A 15,264-nucleotide genomic window follows, 5' to 3' on the forward strand; every position below is an offset into this window, starting at 1 on the left:
AATTATAGAAAATCACACCACAACAATTTATGCCATCATCTGACTGACATTGAAATCATAAGGGGGAGGGGCTCATGCTTCCCAGCACCAGTGTCATATTTGCTTGCCCGCAAAAAAAAAGAGACATGCTACGATAAGTTTTCGGTAAATCAGATATTAAAAGTGTATTGTTCTGGCAAATGAACGGTTTATTGCGTGTGAGAGAAAGTGGAACGTCAGGCGATTGATTATGGTTATTATTTTACTGCGGCGTTTATAAAATCCCCCCGTACACACATATACAATCAATATCACTTTGTAGACTTGACTCAATTTAAAAAAAGCCACACAGTTAATTGTCTCTACACAAAGAAGAAGAGTGGTCCCTGAAGTATTTATTGTTTTTCTTCTCTCAGCAACAATAACAACAACAACAAAGCAATGTGAAAAGCGCGGGTTTTTTTGGACCTATGTATTTAAAGTCCGCAAAGTTGTCTATAATTACTGCTTGGGGAAATGGTGGGGGCAGGCCTTTTTTTTTCTTCTTTCTGTTTCTTTTCAACTCTCTTTTACACAGAAAAAAAGAAACTAAACAACTCGGGAATAGATACTATGAATAGGAATACCGAGAATAACAGGGTGCACAAGTCACCGAATTATGCACAAGTAGCAAGGTCTTCTCAAACGCGAGGAGGTCATGACCACTCACCGCAGCAGCAGCAGCAGCAGCAGGAACTAGAGTCCACCACAGAACCCCTTTTAAGAAACTCAGGTTCATCTACTTTTCATTCTTCTTCCATGCAACATCAGGGTTATGCTCCACACAAGAATTCGTATCCTTTTTTTTTTAATGATGGCTAACACTTTTTTTTTTTTTTTTTCCATCTGATTTATTATTAAAAAACAAGGAGATGGTTATATTTCATCCTTAACTCGCTCTCTCTTCTCTAAATTAGATACAAGCCAAAAGAGAATACATATAAAAAAGCACCTGTGCAATTACCGATGGCACCACCAACCGATACAGGTAAAGGATTCATAAAGAGTATGTTAGAGAAAGGGGTTACTGAATATGAGGGTGTATAGCTATCCAGTTTGGATCGATCAATCAGCCATTGAATACCCCACTACCCAGCACAGCAGGCAGAACTGGTGATATACCTGTATTGAGACCTTCCGAAGTCCAATTTGGTAGTTTACCTGTCACTGATACCACACATGTAAGCATCTCAAAAATAGTCATACGTATCTGTTTCTAATACATAAAATAACAGAGAGCAGCACAACAACAACAACAAATCAGACATCAACAACAAAAGTCAGATATGCCTCGTACAACCAATGATGCTAGATTATTTACCCAACCTTACGCGCCTCGTCGAGATCTGAATCAGGGAGACTATAATAATAATAATCGCTATTATAATAACTACAAGAACAATAATTACAATAATAATCATAATAGACCTCCTCCTCCACAACAGCACCAACAACAACAGCAACAGCAACAGCAACAGCAACAACAGCAACTGCAACAACAGCAACTGCAACAGCAGCAGCAACAACAACAACATCAACAGCAGCAACAACAACATCATCAACAACAACAGCACCAACAGCAGCAAAGTTCGCCTCATCAGCAACAACATTTACCTCCTTCGCCTATGAGTGTGCATCGTTCACCCAATATCAATAACTACCAAAAGAAGAATAATCTTTCTCCACATATTCCTCATTCGTCATCCCCACAAAATATCCAAATGACCGCCAGTTGGTCACCCGGTCCCTATGTAAGTGCACTAATTTTTTTTTTTTCATCTATCTCGTTCAAAATGTATTCATCCCTCTGTTAGTATTACCCTCAATACCCAGTCTCTGTATCCCCATATAGTGTCGTACCCACCAGTAATAACACCAGGCCCATGACCCAACCTGCCGCACGTAAAGTCATTGCTATCATTAACCCCACCACAGGTGCTGCTGTCAATACCAGTCCCATGTCTCTGACTACCAATACAAGCTCACCCGCAATCAAGGAAGAAAAGCTCGATTTCAAGGTACCTATCCCTCATGTCTCCAAAGCGGTTGTCATTGTCGACCCTGCTATTCGTGACAGAGAATTACGTGAGAAACGGGAACGTGAAGAGGCTGAAAAGGAAGCACTGTTGAAGGCAGAAAGAGAGGAACAGGAAAGGATCGAAAGGGAAAAGTTGGCAGAGATTGAACGACTGGAGGTAGAAAAGAGACGACTGGAGGAAGAAAAGAGATTGCAGGAGGAGAAACGATTGGCTGAGGAAAAGAGATTGGCAGACGAGGAAAAGAAAAGACTGGAGGAGGAAAAACGTAAAGAGGAAGAGGAGAGGGAAGTAAAGCGTGTCTTGGCCGAATTGGAAAAGGCAAAGAAACAAGCAGAAGAAGATCAATTAGCCGCTGCTGCTGCTGCTGCCGCTGCTGCTGCCGCCGCTGCTGCCACTGCTGCTAACATTGCTCGTGGGCCCTCTCCCATCAAAATCATTAAAGATCCAAGCACTATCCAATATCCTCCCGGTATTCAACAAGCTCCCCCTCCTTCCAAGGACGGAAAACTCACTTACAGTATCGAATTCTTGTTACAGTTTCAACAACTTTGTTTGGACACCGAAGAGGATTTATCTGCTATTGGCAATGAAATGGGTGATAGCATACGTACACCAGGTGGTATGCGTCAATCTTCAGGTAGAGGCCGTGGTGCTCCTGTAGTTGGTGGTGATCCCATGTTCAGAATGGGTTCGCGTGATAATGGTCGTATGGAAATGGGTAAATTCAATATGGGTCGTCCTTTAACGCCTCGTGTCAACAGTAACCAAACTCCTAGAGGAGGCGGAAATATGAATACAAGAGGTGGTCGTGGTGGTAGTAACATGAAGATTACTCGTAATCCAACCCTTCATCAACAACAAGGAGCTCCCACTATTCCCTTTGAGCAAGTCGTGCCCCTTGAAAAGAGTGAGAACAGATGGGTGCCTGCTATTTTATCCTCCACTCCTTTGGCTATGGCTGCATCGGGTCCCACCGCTGAGAACGAAGTCTTGCCCCAAGAATTTATTATCCGTAAAGTCAATGCTTTACTCAACAAATTGACACTGGAGAAATTTGCTTCCATTGCACCTCAAATCTTTGATTATGCTAAACAATCAGAAAAGGAAGACGATGGTCGTTCATTACGTACTGTCATGAAGTTGACGTTTGAGAAAGCCTGTGATGAGCCTGCCTTTGCTACCATGTGGGCTCAACTCTGTCGCCACATGTATGATTCTATGACGGATGAGATTCGTGATACGGGTATCTTGAATGAAGCCAAGGAGCCTTCTTCTGGTGTCTTACTATTCCGAAAGTACCTCTTTAACCGCTGTCAAGTTGAATTCGAAAAGGGTTGGAAGGTCAATATGCCCGAAGTGGACGAAGTGGATGGTATGATGACGGAAGAGTATTATATCGCTGCTAAAGCAAAGAGACAAGGTCTCGGTCTCATTCAATTCATTGGTGAGTTATTCAAGCTTGAAATGTTGTCTGAACGTATCATGTACAGTTGCATGATCAAATTATGTAATGATCCTGTCAATGCTGGTGATGAAGAAGCCGAGTCACTCTGTAAATTATTGACGACCATTGGTAAAGCATTGGACGGTAAAGCCAAGACTTCAAAGTGGGTTGATGTTGTGATTGGTCGCATGAAGAATGAAATGGTCAATAGTCCTAAACTTACTTCGCGTGTCAAGTTCATGATTCAAGATCTGCTTGATTTAAGAAAGGATCGTTGGGTTCCTCGAAGTGGTGGTAATCAAGTCGGTCCTACCACGATTGCAAAGATTCATGAAATGGCTGAAAAAGCCAAGGAAGAAAAAGAAGCTGCAGCTGCAGCGGCCAATATGAGACGTAATAATAGCTCGCGTGGTCCCTATATACCCAACAACAACAACAATAACAACAATCAATACAACAACAACAACAACAATAATAATAACAATAATAATAATATGGCTCGTACTGGATCTTATCGTGGTGGTAGAGATAATCATTATTTCCAACCTCACAACAACCACAATAATAATAATGGCAGTAGTAGTAGCACTGGTGGTGGTGATGGATGGAGTACCGTGTCTCCTGGAAGTAGTACTGGAGCAGGAGGTAAACAGAAGTCTGACAATGATTTGACAGGTTTCGGCAAAGTGGATAGAAGTAGAACAGGTAGAACCAATATTTTGGGTCCTGGTAATAGTCCTTTCCCCAGTTTAAGTCGTGTTAAACCCACTATGAATACGGATATGAAGCCCGATGGACGATCCAGTCCCGCTACCAACATGTTTAGTGCTTTAGAAAAGGCAGATGAACGCAAAAAGTTAACACTGGCTCCTCGTAGTGTTACTGCTACTTCTCCTGTTGCCTCGCCCAAGTTATCGGATGATGCTGTGAAACGTAAGGCCAAGAACATTCTGGAGGAATACTTTAATATCCGAGATAAAAAAGAACTCTGTGAATGTGTGAAAGAATTGGATGATGAACATTATCTTTTCTTGTTTGTGATCCAGATGTTGACGGTGGTGGAAAAGAAGGCAGAGGATGTGAATCGAACAGTGGAATTGATAGATTACCTATATACGGAAAATCTGATTGAAAGAGATATCTATGTGAAAGCTTTTAAACAGTTTATGGAAGGTTATGATGATTTAACCATCGATGTACCCCAAGCTCCTAAGTATGTCGCACAGCTCTTGCTCTCTGCGGGTCTCACCCCAGAGCTTGTGGACGAGGAAGGCTTTGATTCTCTGAAGAAAGCCTTTAATAAAGTACTTTGATTTGCTTTTGTATAGATTTAAAAAAAAAATATAAACTTAAAAAAAAATTAATAAACCTTTTTTACATGTATAATATGAAGGTGTTTATTCTTTATTTCGATGAAATAGATGTTATGTGTGTGTATATGCATTTTTCATTTCTTTATATATTTACATATATTTAAGCATTCTTCTTAGCGAGCTATAAGCATGTTATTAGTATATATTGGCAATTGGTCATTATACTTTCAACTTACACGTGCACGAAGGGCAGCCATACGATCCTTGACACTACCGACAGGCTTAGGCTTGGGTTTCTTGCTTTCTTCTTCAGCCTCACTGATCTTCTTGTGAGAGTCCAATAAGGCCTTGACACCAGCAGGAAGATGTGCATTATTGATCCAATCATCCTTATCCACCACAAGAGCCAATCTTGGTAACTTCACCTCGGGTACAGTAGCATCAGGCTAAGTGATATGCGTATATTAGTATCTGAAATGCGTATACTAGAAAATTCAGTCTATCGTTTTTACCTCTTTATGAGTATCAAAATATCTATCTAAACTATCCTTCATGATATCCGCTCGTCTCTGCAAATCTTTACCTATCAAGGGACACGCCCACTCCTTTCCAAACTCAATGGCAAATGCCTCTGTCACTTTCCCACCAAAATCTCTCAACTCTTTTGCTTCCAAGGCATATAGAGAGGGAGCCAAATAAAGCATTTTAGACACATGTGAAAGTGTCACATCTTTACGAGTCGAGTTTCTCAAGACGGGTTCGACTTGATGGTATAAAGTAGGTTTACTACGAGCCATACGATCGGTGATGACGATATCAAGGGCTTTACGAAGTTTCTCCAACAACGTCTTTTCAGCTTCGATACGTGCTCGGTCGGAGGCAGTCATATGAGTTTTGTAAGGTGCAACATATTCCTGATGCACGGGAGGCGTACTGGGTTCGGTCAGCAGAGAAGGGGGTGAAGGGGTGTCATAGAAGCTCTCTTGTCTCGTGCATTGTCTTTCTGTAAGCGATGACTTGGTCTCCAATGGTAACTCTCCTGCAACTTCAAAAGAAAACTCGAATGGAGCAGGTAATTCCTCAGAGTTTTCTATTTCCCTTTGCACTGATGAGGATTCCACTTGCACTAATGACGATTCCAATTGCACTGATGACGATTCCACTTGCACTGTTGAGGATTTCTCTACAGCTGGTAATTCGACTTGTACTGATGACTCATCGATTTGAGATTCGAGTTCAGTGGGCGATCCCTCTTCAGTTTGTAATTCAACATGCACTGGCGATTCCTCTTCGACTGGGGATTCCACTTCGACTGGGGATTCCACTTCGGTTGGGAATTCTTTTTCAACTGGGGATTCATCTTCAATCGGCGTTTCTTCCTCAACAGATAGGGCTTCTACTGGGGAAGCTTCTTCTGTCGAGGATTCCTCCTTGCTTTCTGATTCGGACGGGACTGATACAGGTGAGCTAATTTTGGCTGCACAATCCTTCAAAGTTATTTGCTTGACTGTCTCTCTCTTTTGCTTCTTGGTGACGTTACTTATAGGAAAGACTTTTCCTCTGCGCTTCTGTGTATCTTCTTTCGTGTGCAGCTGTGTATCTTCTTTTGAGTGCAGTGGTGTATCGTCTTTGCAATCTTCTTTTGCATCGGGTTTCTGTGTGTCTTCTTTTGCATCAACATTTAATCTCAATACGGTTTGTCGCATATGCTTAGCAATACGGCCACTTTGTCTTTTTACAGGTTTAGGTTTCTATTGATATAGATGAGCATGGGAAGTGGTGAAGGTTTTTGTCTTTTTTTTTTACCTCTACTTTGGTTGGTTTGATTCCCAACTAATTATATGTTTTTATTAGCATTTGAATATATATAACAACAACAACATTGAAGAGTTACCTCGGCAGGTCTGAAAGCGGTTGTTGTGGTCTGTATGTGTTTGGTTGCATCTGAAGCAGCAGCTGCTCTTCTCTAAAAGAAGAAAACAAGTCAATGACCAGTAATAAAAAGTGCATAGAAGAAAGAGATATTTACACGAGTAAAAAGACCTAGATTATTTTGTCTCTCCATTGGTTAAAAAAAAACGCGTTGATATTTTATAAAGGTTATTGTTGTTGTGTAAGGGAGAAAGATGGGGAAGCCAAAAACAAAAAAATTGTTTATTGTGTGACTGTGTGTTCATTTTAGGAGCGGGTGAGTGAGGGGGGGTTTGGTATAAAAAAGTTTAAATATTATAAATTTTAAAACGTCTTTTTGTGAATGATATCGGGATCTTCTTGATACTCTTCAGCAGAAACCCACATCTTTTTGAAAGTACTGAGGGAAGCCAAGATAGAACCACCAATCCATGTACTGTATTTACGCTCAGGAGGGGCATAAATCTTGATCTTGATATCCTTTAATGCAAGCTTCTTAATCTCACTCAAAAGACGTTCACCAAAGCCTTTACATAACGTAGAACCACCAGATAAAACAACGTTGGAATAAAGTGACTTTCTCAAATCAAGATCTGCACGACTAATACAATCTACAATCACTTGATGAATTCCAGGGTATTCCTCACCAATCAATTCAGGTTGGAACAAAATTTCTGGCGCACGGAATCGTTCGGCACCAAGCTATACAAAAGTATAGTTTTTAATAAACATGAATGTATCAAAAGAGTGGAAAAACTTACCTTGATGACATTTCCATCAGGCAACATAAAGTCATCAAATTTACCGCTCATTTCTTTCTCTTCCTTTGCTGGATTTAATGCGATATAACACGTCTTTTCTTTAATGATGCGCACAACCTCCTTTTCTGCTGTCGTATGGAAATTATAGCCTGACTTTCTTAATAATAATTGTAAATACTCGGTCACATCTCTTCCAGCAATATCGACTCGACGGATAGCATGTGGAATAGCAAAACCTTCATAGACGGGCACTGCATGTGTGACACCATCACCCGAATCAAGAACAATACCTGTGGTTCTACCTGAAGAGTATAAACTCAATACGGCTTGAATTGAGGTGAACAATGCAGGCACATTGAAAGTTTCAAAAAAGATTTGTGCAGCAGCATCTCGATTGGCTCGAGGATTCAAAGGTGCCTCGGTCAACAAGACAGGATGCTTTAATAAAATGTCAGTCTCTCTTCTTTTTTGTATGCACTATCACCTCTCGCTTACCTCTTCGGAAAGTGTCTTGAGCTCGTCGGTATAGATATATTGCCAAATACGCTCCATGTCTTCCCAATCAGTCACAATACCATGTTCGATGGGATATCTAATCTTTAATAATCCACGCAACTCTTGTGCCTTTCTGCCGATAAAAGTGTCTCCTTCTACTGCACCTGCCATAATACGAACATGCTTTGGTCGACCCACCCTATTTACATATATATGAAAAATCATTAATCGATTTTTATTTGTTATTTTTGGCTTAAAAATATTTACATGGAAGGAAAGAAACATTTGGGTTGTTCTTCACCAGCAAAACCTGCCTTGATAACACCTGATCCCTGTTAAAGATGAACATTTATTAGATGAATGTGGTTTCAGGATGGTTTTATTCTAAAGAGAATAACTTACATTATCAATCACGACAGGTTGATTGGTCAACACCTATATATTACATGTTAGCTCTCCATGCCCTTTTTTTTTTTTCAAAGGTCAAAAAATGCTTTTGTTTACATCATCAAATTCGGAATTCATTAAGTCTATTGAACAAAATTAATATGTATGTATAAAAAAAAAGGTTGATGTGTGTGTGTGTGTGTGTGTGTGTATTAGGGGCGGGTTCTGTATTTCCCTATTTTTGTGACGTGAAAATTAAAAAAAAAAATAAAGGCTGCCCTGAGCTGACTTTTTATTTCATTATAACATGTGGCGTGTTTGACTAAACTATAGTCCCATACTCTACGAGGTAGTATCTTTCAATTTTAAGACTTTTAAATAGTTCATAAAATGCAACTGTTGTTAATAGCAACACTCTCATTGTGAATACTCGTAAAAAGATCAAACCAAAATTTGAAACCAGCTCAGCAATGTGGATTTTCTAAATATTTACAGTTGACACTTTAATTATGTACCGTTGTCGTCTCTTTCTTAATTATAAAGAATTGTTTCAATTCTTCTCTTTTCTTATTTTTCCTCTTTCTTTTGCAATAAACACAACGAACAACATGAAATTCCAAATGATTACCATTGCTTTCAGTCTCTTTGTAGCCACTAGTGTCTCTGCTGCTGCAATTCCTGGTATTCATCAAGGTAATTTATCATATTCTCTTTTCCAAAAAAAGAAACAATAAACTTATTCGCCTATTATAGTCTGTGATCAAAACTTGGCCTGTTCAAAAGACTTGTATTGCCGTATCTCGGGTAACCCAGTCTATGGTACCTGTGAAGATCCAAAGCACGTCTGATTAATTTATTCAAAAACCTCTCCCCCAATAAAATATATGTAATACTTTGCTCTTTAAATATTTGTGCCTCTACTAGAATTATAAGACGGCCATTCAATTACCAATTGGTAGGGTGCAGTCTATAGCTTCTTAAAGAATGGGTGAGTACATAGTTGTCCACTCAGATAGTTTCTCGCAATAGTTTACCCGTATATATTATTTTAAGAATTGCGTTTTTGTTAACGTGAGCATTCTTACAACATAGATACAAGATGGTCCTAAAGAACCACTAGCTAATGTGACAATTTTATATAATGGCCCTTTCACGATTGGTATATATCACTAAAGAACACTGATACTAAATAGTCGTATATGGATTGATTGACAGCAAGACGTACAGATGACCGGTTCACTTTAACACCCACTCAGTGTATTGCATTATTTTTGTGTCCTGCCCATCTTCGTAATAGAAGCAAGCACTCATCCTTATAGCCTTAATTAAACGAACTTCCAAATACAAAAACTCCGCTTTTTTGGCGTTCGGATGACATTACGCGACAAATTCATTTGAATCGGCCATGGTTTCATAAATGACAAAATCTGGTAATGTGACCATATTTAGCCGCATTGGTAAGAAACATCACTCGCACGTCATATCTGTAGCATGCGATGAAATATTCTTCCTCCCGGGAGAATGATATGCATTATGAATACACATATATATATATATATAAAAAAGAGAAGACTTTATTTTTATTTTGTTGGGGAATGCGTGTCATGGTTGTATCATTAACACGCATTGCGTTGATTATGAAGGTATGCAACAAATATCATGTCATGAAACCACATACCTCATTTTTCTTTTTTTTTAATTTCATTAGAACGCAACCTGGTTGAAGTATCGGGTTTGCTGCACCTTAAAAAGTTCATTTGACTCACAGATAGTATGAGCGACAATTTAAGTCTAATCATCTTGCAGCACTTGTGGATAACCCCAATGTTATCTTTATGCCCGTATTGTTTATCTAAACTTTTTTTGACAAATATTTGTTGTACGCATGTAATTACAGTTATAAAAAAAAAGTGCCTGAGCGTAATGTGTACATTTACAATAATAAAGAAAGACAGCAAAATAGAGAGTGTGTTACATACAGCCATGATAGTAATTACATCATGATAATCCGATCGTTTTAAACAGAAATGAGGATTTAAGTTCAGTCTGCACTATTATATCAGGGCAATCACCGTATTATATGGGAGTTATTGCAGTATTATACACGAATCGTGGTACATCTTGTCATGGTTTGCTCATATTCTCTGTTTTTTTCACATAGTACACGATCTTTTCAAAAAAAAAAGCTTTTTTCGGATGACCCTATCCGGAAATGCCTGTATCACATATTTTTTTTTTTTAGCTGGATTCTAGAACAAATGTTTATCGTAGTGGAAAAACTATAGATCTATTGTTGTTCTTGTTTATTATTCTTTTTTTTAAAAAACCCAGAGTTTTTGCTTTTGATCATCACAGGGTTTCAATGTTTATAAAATTCAATGATTGTTAAAAAAAGATAGTTATTTTTTTTTATAAATGGGTAAGCCTCAGTGTCGTGCACACAGAAGCACGGGAAAACGTATACCTTTTGATGGCTTAATGAAAACCCATGATGTTACTCGAATTGGGAAGCACAAGGAGTTTCCGTTAACTGCGGTTTTCACAAAAGCAACGACAAAGCCTATTTTTTTGTGTTCTATAGCATAGCCACACGCGCGAGCACAACTGTACATACATAGTGGGTCAATGATCTGACAAGGTGAACACAATAAAATAAAATAAAAATAAAAAATTCACCGTCCTACCCTTTTTACACCAGTGTTTTTTTTTTTTTTTTCTTGAGACGAAAGCATGCCCAAGAAGCAAGTGAAAAAGGGAGAACAATCAGCTTCATTAGCACCGTTTCCCAAGTTGGAACAAAAGCAGTATTTGGAAATGACTGAATTAGAAGCACAACAGATTTACGTGATTCCTAATTTCTTGCATGGGAAAGAATGCGATGCACTGGTGCAATACTTTGAAAAGAATTTACCGCCGAAAGAAAATGTGGATAAACCTAAACGAGGATACGCGTTTCGTAATAATGACAGACAAGCCTTGGAGGATGCTGACCTCGCACAGGAGATCTGGAAGGGGATGGAAACAGTGGTGCAAGCGTCTGCAATGGGAAACATAAAAGTGCCAAAAGGCTTAAACTCTAATATTCGGGTTTACCGTTATAGGAAGGGTCATTCATTTGGTGCGCATTACGATGAGAGTGTACAAGATAAAGCGACCGGTTTATGGACAGATTGGACCTTACTGATCTATCTGAACCAAGATATGGTGGGTGGCGAAACCGTGTTTTATAAGGATTCTTCCTCCAAGAATCGGAAACCGGCCCCTATTGTTGTACAACCAGAAAAGGGTATGGCTTTGCTGCATCGTCACGGTCAGCACTGCTTGTTACATGAAGCTATGGAAGTGACTGAGGGAAGCAAATGGGTCTTGAGAAGTGATGTGCTAGTCTAAAGTTTAAAAATAATAAAAAAGTTATAAATATAATTTCTGAAACACTTGATTGTGCTGGTGTAATTAAACTCGTAACAATGCGACCACTTACAATGCAATTCGTTGAGAGGGGGTTAATTCTTTCGGACTTTTTATAAAGAACTGTACATGTATTGTAACTTGCTGCGACATAGTGTGGGTTTCACCACTTTACTGTGTAAAGTATATATACGTGTATATTCGGTGATTCTATCAATTGCGTTGCAGATCGATAGTTTATTTATTTATTATTTTATTATACATAATTTAAAATAAACGCACGTACAATTAAAACAATACATTGATATAAATACAGCATAAGGAACAATGGTAAGAGCAAGTAGGTTTTAATGAAAAAAAAAAAAAAAAAAAAAAAAAAAAGGTCATGGCGTATTTACTAACGGGAAGAAACTCGGAGTACATTTAGGTTTTGAGGTTGTACAAGCATGAACAATTATGGTAGTGTGTTATTCATTTGCAATCATAATTGAATAATTCCAATTCGTTAAATGAATATGAAACGAACAGATGATGAGGGTTCACCTTTGTACCTTCCCAGGGTCATCCTCTCCCTCTCTATCTATCTCTCTCTCTCTCTCTTCTAGCTTTTTTTAAACTTGGATGTTTGAGATTCATATATAACGCTTTTATGGTAACTAACACACCTTTTTTCAAGGAGGCAGTAGTCTGTCATGCGACCTATACCTTCTTTTTTTTTTCGCGGAGAAAATAAGATGAATAAATGATGCTATCCATTGTAACGTGATACAGAACCGCAGGGAAAATCCATTACACTGTCATCATCCCAAAAAAAAAAAAAGGTATTTATAGCATACCTCTTCTTATTTTTTTTTTCTTTTTTATCGAAAATAAATTTCATTCTTCTTCTTTTTTTTTTTATAACGCATAATAAAAAAAACACGTATATATACCCTCTACTTTTTTTTTATATATATATCCTCTTTTATTATATATCATCTCAATCATGTCTGATAAAAAACAATTAACTCACATGTCGCAATTCTCTATTATCCGTGAACCTGGAGAACAGAAATTACACGACAAAAGCATCCCTAAAAAACAACCTCCTCAACACCAAAAGACTTCCGAACTCAAGTTCAAAATTGAACCTATTGGTATCCAACCTGAAGACGATGACGATCTCGAAACGTGTCCTTCCAGAACAAGATCCTCTTGGCCTCATCAAATCATTCCTTGGTGGAAGCCAGCAGATCGCTTTGAAAAACCACCTTATTCTTATGCAACTCTCATCGCTCATGCTATTTTGGCCAGTAAAGATGGCCGCTTGACTCTCAGTGACATTTATAAATGGATTTCGGAGGCTTATCCTTACTACAAGCGTGGTCAAAAGGGTTGGCAGGTACTTATTACATAATCATATATATGTGTGTGCCATTTTCAGATCATTAACTTGCATAAATTATTTTAGAATTCTATTCGTCATAATTTGTCATTAAACAAGAAATGGTTTGTCAAATTTGATCGTCGTCCTACCCAAGCCCATCCCGGTAAAGGTGGTTACTGGACCCTTCAAGTCAATATGGAAAAGATCTTTGTTGATAATCTCTCCCAAGCCGGTGGTCACAGTAGAAGACATCATGATATGGGCATGTATTCCTCTCTTTCTAATCAATACTACCGTTCTCCTTCTGATGATTGTGATGAGTCCTTTGAAGAAGATGCTCATCTCAATGCGATGTGTCCCAATATCTTGATTACTGTACCTGCTGATTATGAGGCTAAAAAGACCAAGACTCCTGCACAAGCTGTTGTTTCTGCTCCTCGTATTCGTAACATGACATCTCAAGAAAAGAAGAACATGTCTACGCCTAACCATGTTGTGACACCCAAGACAGATCCCAAAAACTTCATCATTCGATTTAATCCTTCTTCAGACTTGAAGCGTCGGAAGACAGCCGATAGTCCTCCTAGACCCGCTCCTAAGCCCGGTAAAAAGCGTAATCCTGTTGAGCCTGGTTCTTCTACTGCGGAAGATGACCGAGAAGATAGTGGAGTGGAGCTTGATATGGATGAACACCTTTCCAAAAAGAGAAAGTCTGCCACTGTTGACACCACCGCCAGTAGTATTACTGCGTCACCCGATTTTCCTAATATGAACATGATGGATCAAACTATGGTTAGACCAGAAGATGTGATCGGCACCATGAACTTCAACCAGGATTACATGTTTGGTGAACCTGAGCCTTCCATGTTACTCACTCAAGAATATACTCATTTCTACGATGCTGAAACACAAAACCTCTTGAATGGTCTCCAAAGCTGTACTTATCCTGTCTTGGAAGAACAACAAGAACAACAACATCCAGATATGAAGACAATTGATCTCCAGTTCAATGCCTTTGACAAGACAATTCATTACCCTGACTTGTTTGATATCGAACAATTCTCTGACATCAATCATCAAATGTTTATGCCTGAACTCAGCACATATAACATGGAACAGTACATTGATATGAGCATCATGGAAGATACAAAGCCTTCTGATTTATTACTAGAGGATGAATCTACCACTCTAAACAGCTTTTGGAATGATTCAGGCTCTTGTTATATGAATTTCGACCTCAATAACACTATGCCTTTTGTTGTTCAAGACAATTAACCAAGAAAAAAAACACACACACACACACACATACACTTTTTTTTATATATATATATCTTTTATGTCTGTACATCAAAACTCTATACCAACTATACCTCATACTATTTTTTTTCTCTCTTTATTATTACTGTATATTTTTTCTATTTATCTAAACCCCCCTTTTTTACATCTTTTTTTTTTAATAAATCCTATGCATTCATCATCTAATATTTTGACTCGTGTTCGAAAAGGAAATTTTCCAAACATTGCTCTGCTCTTGTCATATGATCCCATGTATTTATAGTGTACAACTGATCATTCCCTTAATTGTCTACATTACCCTACCACAAGAATCAAACGTTAAATTATCGTATGGAATTAAAGTTGAACAAACCATGTCGTCATACTCGATCCTGTCCCTCATCGATGGTTTTACGGCTTTACTTTTTTACGTCGTCATGATGGTTATTAAAAAAAGAAAAAAAAAAAAAACTATCCCAAAGCATACATGTGTGAGGACATCCATGTCAAGCTTATTAGAAATTGGAGGAAGCATTTACACTAAGAATATCCTTACTCTCCACTTTTGGGCCTCCCAATGTTTGCAATAAACAAAATTGCCTTATTCTACATTTATCAAAACAATGCCAAATTATTAAAGTTGAAGAAGAGGCTTTGTCGCTGTGAGCTAAATTTCTTTTGTGTAATCAGGTACAGTACTCAAAGGGAAAAAACGTTTAAATTGATACAAAAATACCATATTTATCAAGTGAATGCTGTTAAGTTTTTAGGAATTTAAATCAACGACCCTCAGAGTCTAAATAATTGCTCGTTTCTGTAAATAAATAATAATCATACAAAAACGCCC

At 38.3% G+C, this 15,264-nt stretch overlaps 6 protein-coding genes across 6 annotated transcripts; 4 read left to right on the forward strand and 2 right to left on the reverse strand.

Annotated features, from left to right (window-relative positions):
* Window positions 1-591: 591 nt before the first annotated feature.
* EV154DRAFT_564809 (uncharacterized protein) lies at window positions 592-4,814 on the forward strand (the record flags this gene model as incomplete). Its single annotated transcript, XM_051605864.1, has 5 exons — window positions 592-812; window positions 936-1,006; window positions 1,066-1,199; window positions 1,254-1,769; window positions 1,833-4,814. 5 exons carry the CDS (start codon window positions 592-594, stop codon window positions 4,812-4,814), a joined length of 3,924 nt encoding a protein of 1,307 aa, XP_051456446.1.
* Window positions 4,815-4,894: 80 nt separating this feature from the next.
* Window positions 4,895-6,964, reverse strand: EV154DRAFT_264554 (uncharacterized protein). The gene is made up of 6 exons (XM_051594673.1): window positions 6,844-6,964; window positions 6,709-6,780; window positions 6,621-6,647; window positions 5,327-6,565; window positions 5,051-5,260; window positions 4,895-4,995 (listed from the first exon to the last, which is right to left on the reverse strand). Exons 1-6 carry the CDS (start codon window positions 6,877-6,879, stop codon window positions 4,975-4,977), a joined length of 1,605 nt encoding a protein of 534 aa, XP_051456447.1. The 5' UTR covers window positions 6,880-6,964; the 3' UTR covers window positions 4,895-4,974.
* Window positions 6,930-8,579, reverse strand: EV154DRAFT_512711 (actin-related protein). Its single transcript, XM_051601953.1, has 6 exons — window positions 8,486-8,579; window positions 8,384-8,416; window positions 8,249-8,313; window positions 7,982-8,180; window positions 7,487-7,924; window positions 6,930-7,427 (listed from the first exon to the last, which is right to left on the reverse strand). The coding sequence occupies exons 1-6, from the start codon at window positions 8,504-8,506 to the stop codon at window positions 7,050-7,052; spliced, it is 1,134 nt and encodes a 377-aa protein (XP_051456448.1). The 5' UTR covers window positions 8,507-8,579; the 3' UTR covers window positions 6,930-7,049.
* Window positions 8,580-8,684: 105 nt separating this feature from the next.
* EV154DRAFT_603575 (uncharacterized protein) lies at window positions 8,685-9,252 on the forward strand. Its single transcript, XM_051607356.1, has 3 exons — window positions 8,685-8,717; window positions 8,809-9,061; window positions 9,122-9,252. The coding sequence occupies exons 2-3, from the start codon at window positions 8,878-8,880 to the stop codon at window positions 9,214-9,216; spliced, it is 279 nt and encodes a 92-aa protein (XP_051456449.1). The 5' UTR covers window positions 8,685-8,717; window positions 8,809-8,877; the 3' UTR covers window positions 9,217-9,252.
* Window positions 9,253-10,609: 1,357 nt separating this feature from the next.
* On the forward strand, window positions 10,610-11,805 carry EV154DRAFT_512713 (uncharacterized protein). The gene is made up of 2 exons (XM_051601954.1): window positions 10,610-10,972; window positions 11,053-11,805. The coding sequence occupies exon 2, from the start codon at window positions 11,099-11,101 to the stop codon at window positions 11,756-11,758; it is 660 nt and encodes a 219-aa protein (XP_051456450.1). The 5' UTR covers window positions 10,610-10,972; window positions 11,053-11,098; the 3' UTR covers window positions 11,759-11,805.
* Window positions 11,806-12,638: 833 nt separating this feature from the next.
* On the forward strand, window positions 12,639-14,624 carry EV154DRAFT_466331 (fork head domain-containing protein). The gene is made up of 2 exons (XM_051597731.1): window positions 12,639-13,157; window positions 13,227-14,624. The coding sequence occupies exons 1-2, from the start codon at window positions 12,762-12,764 to the stop codon at window positions 14,415-14,417; spliced, it is 1,587 nt and encodes a 528-aa protein (XP_051456451.1). The 5' UTR covers window positions 12,639-12,761; the 3' UTR covers window positions 14,418-14,624.
* The last annotated feature ends 640 nt before the right edge of the window (window positions 14,625-15,264 follow it).

Source organism: Mucor mucedo, assembly GCF_025094135.1.
Source record: "Mucor mucedo strain NRRL 3635 chromosome Unknown EV154scaffold_61, whole genome shotgun sequence".
Taxonomy (NCBI): domain Eukaryota; kingdom Fungi; phylum Mucoromycota; class Mucoromycetes; order Mucorales; family Mucoraceae; genus Mucor; species Mucor mucedo.

Excerpts from the sequence above, each read along its gene's own strand:
- EV154DRAFT_264554 (XM_051594673.1), bottom strand. The coding sequence starts at position 6,879 with ATGGAGAGACAAAATAATCTAGGTCTTTTTACTCGT. Across the intron at positions 5,261-5,326 it reads ATTTTGATACTCATAAAGAG|CCTGATGCTACTGTACCCGA; the intron begins GTAAAAACGATA and ends CATATCACTTAG. Across the intron at positions 4,996-5,050 it reads TGGCTGCCCTTCGTGCACGT|CTCGCTAAGAAGAATGCTTA; the intron begins GTAAGTTGAAAG and ends ACATGCTTATAG.
- EV154DRAFT_512711 (XM_051601953.1), bottom strand. The coding sequence starts at position 8,506 with ATGAATTCCGAATTTGATGAT. Across the intron at positions 8,417-8,485 it reads TGAATTCCGAATTTGATGAT|GTGTTGACCAATCAACCTGT; the intron begins GTAAACAAAAGC and ends TGTAATATATAG. Across the intron at positions 8,314-8,383 it reads AACCTGTCGTGATTGATAAT|GGATCAGGTGTTATCAAGGC; the intron begins GTAAGTTATTCT and ends CATCTTTAACAG.
- EV154DRAFT_603575 (XM_051607356.1), top strand. The coding sequence starts at position 8,878 with ATGTACCGTTGTCGTCTCTTTCTTAATTATAAAGAATTGTTTCAATTC. Across the intron at positions 9,062-9,121 it reads AATTCCTGGTATTCATCAAG|TCTGTGATCAAAACTTGGCC; the intron begins GTAATTTATCAT and ends CGCCTATTATAG.
- EV154DRAFT_512713 (XM_051601954.1), top strand. The coding sequence starts at position 11,099 with ATGCCCAAGAAGCAAGTGAAAAAGGGAGAACAATCAGCTTCATTAGCA.
- EV154DRAFT_466331 (XM_051597731.1), top strand. The coding sequence starts at position 12,762 with ATGTCTGATAAAAAACAATTAACTCACATGTCGCAATTCTCTATTATC. Across the intron at positions 13,158-13,226 it reads GTGGTCAAAAGGGTTGGCAG|AATTCTATTCGTCATAATTT; the intron begins GTACTTATTACA and ends AAATTATTTTAG.